A 13,568-nucleotide genomic window follows, 5' to 3' on the forward strand; every position below is an offset into this window, starting at 1 on the left:
GAAGGTCTCAATGTGGCCTCATATGATTAACTGTGAACAGTCAGCATCCTCCTCCCTGACTCCTCTCCCTCAACTCCACTGAACTGAGCTGAACTAAAATAGACAAGGTTTCTTGGCTGTCACTTTTCCCAAGCTCAGGTAAATGGAAGCATCTCATTTTGGGGTCTGAAAACAGCCTGTGAAAGAGTTGCTGGAAAGCCTCCGAGGACTGAAAGCAATGGAGGTTGGAGGACGATTGGTCATTGTTCTTCAATGTGGCTTTAAATATAGGAAAGTAACGCCCTAAAACTCTTCACGTTCCCAGGTGCATAAGCATGTGCAGACAGACATACAGTTCCCCCAGCCTCCCCTTTGGAGAAGTCTGGTATTGATCTTCATTCCTTCACACTGGCTGTATGTAGCAGTTTGATTGCATTTCTCTTTGGATGGTGTGTTGCTGCGGCTGTAGGGATGCAGTTGTTATTGGAGCTTCCCTGGTTGACCATCGGCCTCATTCCAGGAGACCTAAGGGCCAACCGGAGCTAGGGAAATGGCCACGTCCACTGAGACGGTTCTAAGGAAACAGCTGTGGTAGGAGTGCAGCCTGCCGCAGGGCTCCAGGCTTCAGTTAACCTTCCAGCAGGGCTTCGTGCCCGCCTATGACAGGCTTAGCGGGGCAACTTTTCAGGCTCCCATGTAGCCATCGTGTTGTAAAACTGTTGTCTAGGAAGTCACCTGCCAGGGTGTGAGTGCCTCTCAGTTACTTCATCCCGGGATTGAGTCCCTGTGCGAAACTGTGATGAGAAAGCCCCACTCTCCTGGTGAATCTGATGCATTTTCCCCAGATTGTGTAGGTCTTTGCTTTCTTCCCTTCTTTCCTGCTTCTCTCTGGGCAGTCTTTCATACTTAAAAAAAAAAGAAAAAAGTCTTTAGTGTCTGAGTTTATGACAGAAACGACTTGATTCTTTCGTTGTTGTAAAGATTTGAGTTCTATTAAGCATTCAAAAAAAAAAATACACCGAACGAAAAAAGTGTTCATTAAGAAATCACATCTCTCTTCCTGAGTAGTAACGTGGTAAAAAGTATCTTGTAAAATGTACCTGAGTTTCCCTTTGAACACCTGAAAACCTAATTGTAAAGGATTATTTGATATTTTAGTTTTTCATACTATGTAAGATTCTTTTAGGAATGATAGTGTAAATGTTTTTATGTATGACAGGTAGATTTCATATCATTATATTTTAGGTTTGGGTTCCCAAAATGAAAGATGGGTAAAGATTGTATTTTTAAGATAATATTTAAGCCACACAGGTTTTTAAATTCCTAACTTGACTTTTTTAATAGAAAAATGAATTTTATGTGTAACTTTTTTGGCCATGTTTAAAGTAAATACCAGGGGTACCCAAAAATATGTATACACATGACTTGTATTCATCTTTACTTGTTGGCATATATTGAGTATTAAAATTTTAATAAGGTTTTCCTTTCTTAAAAATGCACATACATTTTTTTGGCACCCTCTGTATTTTGAGAACAATGAAGACGTCAATGTTAAGCAAGTCTGCTGGGTCCCCAGTTATTGTAAAGCTTATGTTTTGCCTGTGAAATCTCTCACGTTTTGACCTCGCATTTTAGGAACATGGAAGCGGCATTCTGATTTTCTTTTTACTCACAACCACTTAAGTAATATATTTCAGTCCTTCTCAAACTATCTGTGAAGGACCAGCTTTATTTTTCAAATCTCCAATCCTTCAAAAATTGATACTTTTACTAGGCAAATGAAATTTTAAAAAGACTTGCAAAATACATTTCTTTTTTTGTTATTCATTTCAACAGATATAAAATCACGCTGTCAAATTTCTGTTAAAGTTTCTAACCATTAATTCTCAGTTTCAATACTTGTACTGTCATACTGGCACCCAACAGTTGGTGAAGTGTCACCTGTCTTCAGGACACTCTGTGTGGTACAGGTCTGGTAGAAGCTGTGCACAAATGTTTTTGTGGCACATAATGGTTTCACTCCACGTGACTGAAGGTGATATCAGGAGTGTAATTTCTCATTTATGCAGAATCCTCATATTCTATCAAAACCACATATTTTAGAAATACAGAAGCTTTCTTCAGCTCTGTCTTTCACCCACACATATACGCAGTAACTCCTTCCACTATTTTCCCCTATGTAACACTTATCTATTAAGGTAGTGTGGTTTTTTAAAAGGAGGCATAAAACTGAATAAATGTCTGTAAGCTCACTGAGTCATATCTGCAAGCAGCAGGTGAGATGTGGAAACAGAATTTAGTAATTAGGGGTAGTTACTCCTATAGATTAAATGCCTGTGTCCTCCCAAAATACATGTGTTGAAAACCTAATGCCTAAGGTGATGTTATTAGCAGGCGGGGCCTTTGGGAGGTGATTAGGTCATTAGGACAGACCCTCATGAATGGGATTAGTGTCCTTACAAAGAGACCCCATAGGGCTGCCTGGCCCATCCACCATCCACCGTCCACCATGTGAGGACACAGTGAGAAGATGGGAATCTTCAACCCAGATGAGGGCTCCCACCAAAACCCCACCATGCATCACCCTCACCTCAGGCTTCCCAGCATCCAGGACTGTGAGAAACACATTCCTGTTGTTTATAAGCTACCCAGTCTCAGGTGTTTCTGTTATGGCAGCCCAAATGGACTAAGATAGCTATGTTTCTAGCAAAAGGATTTAAAAGTATGATCAGTGCAGATCTAAGGTAACTGAGTCAGTCTGGCCAAATTACTACCAGGAAGATACCATCAGTTTTCTTTACAAATACTCATTGCCTTTGGTTTTACCCAGATGGTAAAAATATGTTATTATCAAGATCTTTGTCTCAATAACGAAAAACATATTCTTTCCCTTCTTTGGTGCCTCAGTTCTGCAGAATGCAGAAGAAATTAGAAGTCTGCATTCAGGAGGGTGTGCAGCATCATGTTTATCAGTGGTAGGAATACACTGTAGCTATCTCATATCAAAACTGAAGACACAGAGATTATTCAAATTCCTGTTCATCCAAAAAAAGGAAAATGATTGTTTATTTGAACTTTATTAACATTGTGATGAAGTGTTATTGAAAAGAAGCCATGTATCATTTACAGTCAGCCCCTCACTTTCAGACTATTCATGAGGCAACTCATCTTTTTATTCCTACATATTCATAGGATACATAAAAGGAAATTCAGAGGCTTATTGTCCAGGTCAGTTTTGCATGTTGAGTGTTTATTCTCTAACGTCATAGGCAGTATATTCTTAAAGGAGGAAGAAATCATTTGTTTCTCTGCTACTCTCCCTTGTCGTGGTTTTGTTTGAAACTTTTCATTTACCTGTTTGAGTTTATTTTCTACATGTAGAACTGAAAATTTTTGCTTGTTAAGAAAGAGACAACTGTATTATGGTAGGTAAATGGTAGACTTTGTGGTTGATATTATTGTTGTCTGTTTATTATCGCTGTCTGTTTACTTCATAACTTTTTATGAAATTTTTTTATCAGTACTTGCATGTGTTAAGAAATCAATAGTGTGATTGAAAACAAGAGCTACCTTATCCGTCTCCAGGAACAACCTCTTTTAATTATTCTTGCTTTGTCCTTGTCCTAGTTCCCTTTATTATTACTAAAAATCACGGAGGTAACTCTAGATAATATGCTTGTACATCCATTTCCAAATTTATATCACCTTTAGATAATTTCATTGACTAACATAAAAGATGAGGATTTAGCTAATTTATATTGCTTTCTTCCTCTTCTCAAACCTTAATATTTGTATTTTGGTTTATAGTTTATATTATTTTTTGGCAATTCTATTGGTCTCCATTGTGGGATTTGGGGATAAGAATTATTTTCCCTTAGAAGAGCACTGGTCCATTGCATTCTAGCTTCCAGCATTGGTGATGGAAAGTCGTAAGTCTGTTCGATTCTCATTTCTTTGTAGGTGACTTTGAGGTGATCCGCTGGGAGCCTTTAGAATATTCCAGTTGTCCTGATGTTTGAAATTCAAGATGGTATGACTAGGTTTGGATCTTCTTTCATTAATTGGATTGTGCACTCTGGCTCTCTTCAATCTGATGACATAGATCCTTCTATAGTTCTGGGAAATATTCTTCAGCTATTTCTTTGATCACTTCCTCCTCCTGTTTTCTTTGCATCTCTGTCTGCACTTACATTCGTCATAGGTTGCACCTCAACAACACTTATGGAATACCTTCTTTCCGCCAGGCATTGTGACACATTAGAAGAGAGTAGAAGCTACGAATGTCTGGACAATGCTTGACCTTGAGAAGCGCATCGATTCCTAAGTTTTTGTATAGAATTATGATCCAGAAAACTCGTGTTCTTTTTAAACTGTGAAACCCAGAAGGAACACAATAAAATGAACAGGCTTTATTTATACGTTCTCTATTGCTGCTTACCTTTTATTTATTCACTTTTATTATTCCTCACTGTTTATCTTTTACTTAATAACCTTTAGTTGCCTTTAAATCTTTCTGGTAAAGACAGGTAGAAAGTTTTTGCTTTTTGCTTTTTTTTTTGTAAGGAGGGCGCAGCTTACAGTGGCCCATGCGGGGATTAAACCAGCAACCTTCGTGTTATCAGCACCATGCTCTAACCAACTGAGCTAACCGGCTACCCCAAAGAATATTTTTGCTTTAGCAATATTACTGAGCCAAAAATTTAGTGTGGTCATCTAAATAATTCATCATGGTATCTGAAGGAAAAATATTTTGGGCATCACTTAGGGTTTTATTGAAACCTATTTTGCCTTTAAAAAAACCTAAACACTTTATTGGCAGAATCAAAGGAAGACGTGAGCTATTAGGTCATCAGAAAGGTATAGGGCAGCTCTGGTAATTTCTGTGGTAGGAATGAATAGGCACTTTCTCATTAGAGTGCTGACATCAGAATGCTTCTCCTGTAAGTTTTTTGTTAATTGTGACATTCTGCTTAAGATTCAGGCTGCAAGGACTGAAACCATTGTCTTAGCTTCATACATAAGCTCACTTTTTGGGAAGAGATGGTAAGACCTTAATTGACCATTTCACAATCAGCGCAAAGAATGGTGAAGCCGCACGTCCCAAAGGAAAAAGGGAGTTTTATCATCAAAAATGGACAGACAAAACCCAGCAAGTTTCCACTGTTTTATGCCGACGAGCCAACATTCACAGCTAACCTGCTCTTCCCTTTCTCGTTCTAGTGCTGCCACCTGTACTGGTGCCAAGACACAGCGAATATAACCCTCAGCTCAGCCTTCTGGCCAAGTTCCGCAGTGCCTCCCTCCACAGTGAGCCACTCATGCCGCACAATGCCACCTACCCTGATTCTTTCCAGCAGCCTCCGTGCTCTGCCTTCCCTCCCTCACCAGGGCAAGCGTTCCCGCAGTCCCCGTGCACAGCCAGCTACCCTCATTCCCCAGGAAGCCCTTCTGCGCCAGAGAGCCCCTATCAGCACTCAGGTCAGTACGAGCTGCCGGCCCACGTGGAACACAGCACAGTTATCTATGGTGTGACCATCATGATTAGGAACACTGTACCTTACGTTCATACAGGGCTTTAGAGTTCACGCGGCAAGCTCCTGTGGTCCCCTGGACCCTGCCCAGCCTGAGATGAACAGGGCTAGACCCACTCTGGAGCCGTGCTCTGGAGCTCCATGTCTTTTCTTTGCTTTCTGGTTCTGATCCTCTAGAAGCTCTCAAAAACGAAATGGATTTGAACAGCATCCATCCTGGGAATTTCCAGGGATTTTTTTTTTTTTTTAAAGGCAGTAGCAATACTATTATATAAAAGACTTCTCTAAGCCGAGCAGGAAGATGTGGCCCGAGAGCAAGCAGTGTGAAGGATCAATGCGAGGCCTTTTCTTTGGCTGCCTCTTTCAACAATCAAAGGGAGCCCCTACCAACCAAAGATGTGTGCGTGTGTGTCCGTGGGGCAGAGGGAGGCCCCAGCTCCAGCCTGTGCGTTCCCCGTTTTCGCTATGGGAAGCCAGCACAGCTTCTTGAGGGTAGACCTAGACAATCCAGACTTGCTGAACTGAAAAAGTGTGTGGAAGGGAGAGGGCGAACCAAGCCCATTGTGATAAATGCATGGAACACCACACGTATAAAGTGGATATAAGTTAGAGAATGAAAAAAAGATTCTGTGTACCTCATGGGGGTGAGATAAAGAATATCCTGAGCTATCAGGTTCCTGAAAGCATGCAGACATGCATTTGGTGATCTGCCTCATTCATTTCTTCATATAGTCACTTGTTTAACAGATATTCATTGAACTCTCACTACATGCAAGCATTGCCTTAGGGTGCTGAAAGGAAAATTAAAAGATTAATAAAAATCGTCCCTGTCCTCAATTCGTAAAATGTGGGAAGACAAAGAAGGAGGTGCCCCTTTCTTTTAGAGTTAATTCAGTTCTTCCTTTTGCCCCCTCAGCAGTACATCTACTACTTTACATATACATCTACTGTTAAACTTACCACACTATTATGTAATTTCTTGTGTCTGCTTTCTCCATTCAGCTGTCAGTTGCCTTCTCTTGTATGTCTAGCACAGAGCCTAAAATGCGGAAGGTGCTCATTAGGTGATTACACAGGCATTTGGAACTTGGGAGTAGAGCTCAGAGTCATAGATACAGGTTTTATTGAGTCAGTAAGTAATGACTGGTCACCTGCTAAGTGTCAGGCGCTGTACTAGTGCTCAAGGTACAGTGATGATCGATTCCAGCAGTGGTCTCTGACCTTCCAGAGGCCATGACTATTGAGAACAATCATAAATAACAAAGTGTGATAAAGGCTGTAGCAGTCCAGGCTATTCATTATAAGGACTTGAACTCAAGAAGGGATGTGGGGATGGAAAGAAGGCGTTGAATTTGAGAAGGTAGAATTATCAGGACTTGATGTGGGATGAAGGCTGAGATGTGGCCCAGGGGTCATTCATACAGAGCGGAGGAGATGGTTGAAATCTTCCAAGTGGCCGAACTCACTGAGAAAGGGACACAATAGAGAACTCATTTGAGGACAGAGCCCTAGTTAAGGGACAGGAGGATAATTATGTCGCACAATACATACAGAGGGTGCCAAAAAAATGTATACACATTTTAAGAAAGGAAAAAACTGTATTAAAGTTATGCTGATAGTAACCACTTTGAGCATCTCTTGTAATTGCAGAAGTAAAACGTGACTTGTAGTCATCTTTTGTTATCAGTATATCTTGAGTATTACAATTTTAATACAGTTTTTTCCTTTCTTAAAATGTATATACATTTTTTTGGCACCCTCTGTATTTACTTAAAACACATTTGTGCTATGAAGATTTTCTGTACTGACGTTGTGTTCCTGACTGGTTAAACTAACAGGTTGGTGGCTTTCTTCCCTCTCCCCTCCCATGAAAGACAGATCCCATCACTATGCAGAAGTTGGTTAGTTTCTCATGGTGGGAACAGCCCTTTTAATTCCAAAGAAAATAATTCTTCTCTGAATGATTAACAGCAAAATTCCAACCTGAATAACAGATCTATGGACAAAAAGGACTAGAAGGAACTTTTGAGTTTAACTGGTTCAGCATCTTAACCTTTTTAAAACAACTTTATTGAAATATAATCCACATGTCATGCAATTCATCCATTTAAAGTGTGCAATTCCATGGCTTTTCGTGTATGATATTACATTTATAAAGTTGTGGTAAAATATACATCACACAAAATTTGCCATTTTAATCTTTTTTAAGTGTACCATCCTTTAAGTACATTCACAGTGTTAGGCAACCATCGCCACTATCTATTTCCAATTTTTTTTCATCACCCCAGAGACTCTACCCATTAAGCAATAGCTCCCCATTCCCTGCCTCCTTCCAGCCCCTGATAACCTCTAACCCACTTTCTGTCTCTATGAATCTGCCTCTTCTAAGGCACCTCATGGAAATGGAATCATACCATATTTGTGCTCTTGTGTCTGGCTTATTTAACTTAGCACAGTGTTTTCCCAGTTCATCCATGTTGGAACACTTATCAGTTACTTCATTTTTTTAACTGCACAATATTCCATTACATGGATATACCACATTTAAAAAAATCTATTTATTAGTTTATGGATATGTGTGTTGTTTCCACCTTTTGGCTACTGTGAGTAATGCTGCTATGAACATTGATGTGCAAGTACCTGAGTCCCTGCTTCTAATTCCTTTGGGAATATGCCTGGGAGTTGAACTGCTGGATCATATAGTAACTCTGTATTCAGACCCTTCATTTTATAGATAGATTTACTCCAGGACCTGCAAAAGGATCACCTTGCTTTATATCTTTTTCACCAGGGTTATAGTTCATTTTCTCACATGGAAATGCCTTATCCATGCTTATGAGGTGTGGTCAGCGGACCAGCTCAGTGCCTGTTAAAACATACTGGCTACATCCAACCCTTGATCTATAGACTCAGCATTTCTGGGGGTGAGGCTAGGAATCTGCATTTTTCACAAGTTCCGCTGGCGATTTTTATGCACACTTGAGTGTGAGAACTACTTGAATGGACAAGTCAACAAAGGCAGACTGATTCAAGCTTTTATGCTGTTGAAGTCCACTGCTAATATGATGAGGCCAAACTGACATTAGGAATGTATACAGAAAGAATCAGTTCTTCTGAGGTCCTCACTAAAGAGCTTTCCTTCTGCCTCAGGAGTTTTTATTGTGTTACGAATTCATTTCTGATAAGATATTATGTACTTGAATACATGCCATTTTTCTAACCATGATCACTATCTAATCATACAACTGATATCTGGGGAGAAGAGCCCTGCTCAGCATGCCTTGGGCTCAAGGTTATAACCAGGTTTCAGCTGTTCTGTATTTTGGGGGCACGTTTTCAACCATCTCAGAGACAGAACATCCCTGTGGCCATTGTATTATACAGTCCATGGCAACAGAGGAACTGAAAATTCAGCTCATTTCAAAGAAGGTTTAGCTTTCTCTGTTTTGAAAGCCAGATGACAGACTCTTCTGCTCTTGAGAAAAGCTAGGAGAAGAGCTCCTAGATTTGAAAATCTTATCCTGAAGCCATTTGAACTCAATAATAATTTATAAGTCACAGGGAAAACTAATCAACCCTTTAGTGAGGAGCTTAGGACAACCCACTTCTCCTGTAGGACACTCTATGTCACTTCATAATACTTACTTATTATGTTACTGGTTTCTAGCAAAAACACTGTCCACCAAACCCAGGAGTTTAATGGCCAAAAAGATTGGATCAGAGTGTCTTTGTGTAGTTTTATCAGTTTGACATGCCTTTGTTTTACTGCTTTCTTTTAGTTGACACACCACCCCCGCCTTATCATGCCACAGAAGCCCCAGGGACCCAGAATGGCCGACCTGTAGCAGCCACAGCTGATAGTCATTTAGTGCTATCAATGCATAATGGAGGTAACTTTGCAGAAGAACAGCTAAATGTAGCTATTTTCCAAGAGTATTTCCTATTACCCTGAAACAAAACAAATCAAAACCAAACCGAAACAAAATGTGCTAGCCTGCTCTTTCGCAAGCGTTTTAAGGGACAGACAGCATGGCTTTGCATTTTAACTCCAGCATTCCTCAGTACCGTAGAGTAAATGTTTTATCATCCTGGTAACTAGAATACGTTAATTTTTTGTTTTAACCTAACATTTAGAATTTTGTAGTTCTTGATGTTTCGTGTGGAACTGAATTATTTAAGAAGTTAGCGATGTTGTCCCACTTGTGTTTTCACTGTCGATTTAGAGGGGTGTCTTTCATTTGGCTTGTAGGGGAAGCTCTTCAAAATAGATGTAAACAGGGTCTTTACGAAATATTATTTGTATCTGACAACAGGCTAGAAAAATACTGCTTCACTTTAATGTTCATACAAACCATGTGGCAATTCATATAAATGCAGATTTTGATCCAGTCGATCTGGGGCTGGGAAGAAGCTGCGTTCCTGACAAGCTCCCAGCGATGCATGGCTGCAGTTCCAGGAACCACACCGAGTGGGGGTGGGGGTCCAGAGGGGTTTACAGTATACTTAAAGTATCCCAGAGTGAATTCTTTCATAAGTTAAGAGCCTTTTGTCAATCAAATAACCCCCTAATTTGTTTTCTAAATTTGTATTTTGTGCATAAAGGAACACATGGGTGAGTCAGTAGGTTCTTAGAAAACGGTACTTTTGCTACAAGGATTCAGTTTGGCACAGTGGCAGTAATATTCTAGCTTTCACGTGGAGAGGTGAGGTGACCTGCCAACTTCCTTTTATCTGTGGTTCCTTTAGGGGTGATGAAGTGTACACAGATCTGTTCATAGCATTGTTTGCCCGACCCCCTCAATACTCATAAATTTATAGATGTACAAACTCTACATATATAGGGTGAGTCACTAGGCCTGCGGCCTCTATCAAAGGGGCGTTACCCGGATAAGCTCACCACAAAGTTTCCACGAAAGTAACAGCTTTGAAATGATGGCAAAGCAGCGAACTTGGTCTTGCAGCCAACTTCCTGCTTAACAGCATTAATCTAAGTGTCCCGATGCAATCAGGAGATGCGCAGCCCAGGCCTGACGGTAGTGATGTGCTGTCTGGTTCGTTCTCTTGCAGACTTCCGGCCGGTTTGCTACGAGGAGCCGCAGCACTGGTGCTCAGTCGCCTACTACGAACTGAATAACCGAGTTGGGGAGACGTTCCAGGCTTCCTCCCGAAGTGTGCTTATAGATGGATTCACAGACCCTTCAAATAACAGGAACAGATTCTGTCTTGGACTTCTTTCTAATGTAAACAGAAACTCAACAATAGAAAATACCAGGAGACACATAGGAAAGGGTAAAAGAAATATGTAATTTCTCTATATGTTCTTCTAAGCTAAAACCTGGAAATAGAAAGAAGCCATGTATTGGCACGTAAGCTAGTGGGATGACCGCAAGGCTGGTGAGCTGGGGAACCATGCTGGGTTACTGCTGGAGAACGCCCATGGGCTTCCAGCATCTTAGCTTTTTAACGCTGAGATGGCATCTTCTGTGGGGTGACGTGGGTGGGTATTATGAAGACAAACAAGGTGATAAATATGAATGCAGGATGCAGTTATTGAATCAGCACAATATGAATGATTTTTGAGTTGCCTAAAGATAAGATAACTTCTGAAGAAGAGGCGTTCTGGCTGGCTGATTATTTACATAAGGTAGTGTTACCTTTGGAGACTTAGAAGCTAGGGAGTCCTGAATTATTTATGTTTGGAAGCGATTGGGGTTCTCCTGTGTTCAGGCATTGTTACAACAGCCCAGTGGGCACAGGCCTCACTGGGGTCTGGCCAGTGACGCTTTTGAAGCCTCTCTTACCGGTGTGATCGATGGTACTAAATCCCAGCTGACTGTGAGGCCTAGTTGAGGACCTTTAAATCATTTTATTTTAGAATAGTTGGTAGTGCCTGAGTGACCGCTGGTTGTCCACTATCATGTCAAATTGCTCCGGAATCACAGGTGTAAAGAACCTTCTGAGTCATTTGATCTTTTCCGTCCCCATCCAGCACCTGGGGAAGGAAGCCACACAAGACTTTTCTTTCAAATTTCCAGAGAAGACTTATTATTTCACTTGATGATTCATTCTAATATCTTTCCCAGCGTACCTCCTAAGTGTCTCCTGTTGTAGTTAACCTACAAGCCGTTGATTAGAAACAGGTTGAGTTCATTCATGGATGTTGACTCAATGGTGGCAGTTACTGTATGCTCCCATAGTGGCTTTGAGGTGAGTTACGAGAAACCTTGGCAGTGAAATGATAAATGAAAAATAGAAAATCAGAAACTAGGGGTGAAGGGGAGGAGAAGAATACAAGTGTGTCATCTGTGAGGGTTAGCATTGTGATTATGATTAAAATGTCACTCTGGGTTTTCTGACAGGGAGGTCAGAAAACGGACACTCAATCTGTGATGTAATTTTTATGCCAAAGGGGGAAACATAGCTGTTCTTCATAGGAAATAATACTTTTACTTTGAATTTTTAAACAAATTTCTCAGGTGTGGTTTTACTTTCAAATGTTTTTTTGTGGTTTGTTTTTTTGTTTTTGTTTTTTTGTTTTTGGATAAGGATCTTCAAGTGCAATCTAAAGGCAGAGCATTAAAATGTAATGTCGTGGAGCTGTAGGGGGCTTGCAAGTTGGTCTATGTATTAGACGTCTGCTGATGATGCCACTTGGTCCAAGGATAGAATTGAATATTGAAGGAGTGTTGAATACATTCTAGGAAGCTTTCTGCAAATAGCTTGTTCTGGGTGCTCCTGACACAGGCATGGAGAATGGGTGTTTTGTGTTACTGGCTGAGAGCTAATCCACAGAGTTAAGAAACCACAGGAGGAAGAGCTTAAGAAAGCTTAACCAAATGCTCACCTGGATGGAAGGGGACTCCATCCTCACGTGGTCCCCACGACAAAGCCACAGTTTTCTCAGAAAGCTGCTTTGGAATGGCTTTAATGTGAGAAAAAAGGTTTTTTTTAGAGGAACTACAAGCCATACCATAAAGCATGGCAAAAAAAAAAAAAAAAAAAAAATGTTGGCTTGGAATGTTTTCTAAAGCAAGAACTCAGTCTTCTGTGAGGTCAGGGGACTGGTTTTCAGGTGCTCCTATGGATGATTTGGTTCAAAGCAGCATGGCTTCCAGCCTGAATAAGTTTATCTAGGAGTGCATTGCATCAATGCACTCCCAGATCAGGGAATAAATCAACTTGCTCTGTGGAGTTCATTAATAGAGATGCTTAGATTTCAGAGACACACGCTCATCACGTGATAATTTATTGAGCATCTACTTTTAGCCAGATTGTTGTGCCCCTAGGGATGCAGCAGTGGGAGTAAAACAAATTGAAAGCAAAACCATAAAAAAAAAAGACGAAAAATTCCTGCCTTCATGGATTATATATACAAAAGAAGGACAAACAAGAAATAATAGTATAATATGTCAAATCATAGCGTTTAGAGAAAAACAAAGGAGGGGAAGAGAAGAGGGAGGGTATGTAATAATTTAGGACAGAATAGCCAGCGAAGTCCTTCCTAAGAAGGTGACACGTGAGCAGGGAGCTAAAGAGGGAATGAGCAGTGCAGATATTTGGAGGAAAGTTCTCCAAGCAAAGGGAACAGCAGGTGCAAAGTCCCTGCAGCCTTCCTGCATACCAAGGGACAGCAGGACAGCCATGGTGATGGGACAGCGAGAGTAAGGAGTGGCGGAGTCCTAGAGGAGGAAGCAGAACGAGATCCTGTCTGTTTTGAGTGCTTTTGCTCTGACTCTCTGAAATGGGAAGAAAGATTAAGTTGAAGTGTTTATAGATCTGAGTTTTCACTTTAAAAGGATCTCCTGGCTGCTCTATTAACATTAAACTATTGGAGGAGGGCAAGGGTGGATGGTTTCTACCAAAAATAAATAAATAAAATTTTTTTTTTAGCGCTAATGATGAGCCATTTCTCCCCTTGATGGTTTTCAATGAGCTTTGAGGCTACTTCCAGTATGTGTTTCTTGCCTCTTAAGTTAACTCCGATGGCTGGTCCTCCTAAGGAAGTTAATGCCACCACCCTCACAGCAGAGCATGTACTTTGAGCTGTATTTTCTCTAG

General features: G+C 40.7%; 1 protein-coding gene across 3 annotated transcripts in view; it reads left to right on the forward strand.

The window, feature by feature from the left end:
* SMAD9 (SMAD family member 9) overlaps positions 1 to 13,568 on the forward strand; it is an 81,786-nt gene that overhangs the window by 50,886 nt on the left and 17,332 nt on the right. For 2 of the 3 annotated variants that reach the window (XM_074330010.1, XM_074330011.1), the window contains exons 4-6: positions 5,200 to 5,457; positions 9,290 to 9,400; positions 10,578 to 10,799. In XM_074330010.1, coding sequence (XP_074186111.1) covers positions 5,200 to 5,457; positions 9,290 to 9,400; positions 10,578 to 10,799 — 591 coding nt within the window. The remainder of the gene's footprint in view (positions 1 to 5,199; positions 5,458 to 9,289; positions 9,401 to 10,577; positions 10,800 to 13,568) is intronic. The other variant, XM_074330012.1, reaches the window with a different exon arrangement.

This window comes from Rhinolophus sinicus, linkage group LG04 (genome assembly GCF_036562045.2).
Source record: "Rhinolophus sinicus isolate RSC01 linkage group LG04, ASM3656204v1, whole genome shotgun sequence".
Taxonomy (NCBI): Eukaryota; Metazoa; Chordata; class Mammalia; order Chiroptera; family Rhinolophidae; genus Rhinolophus; species Rhinolophus sinicus.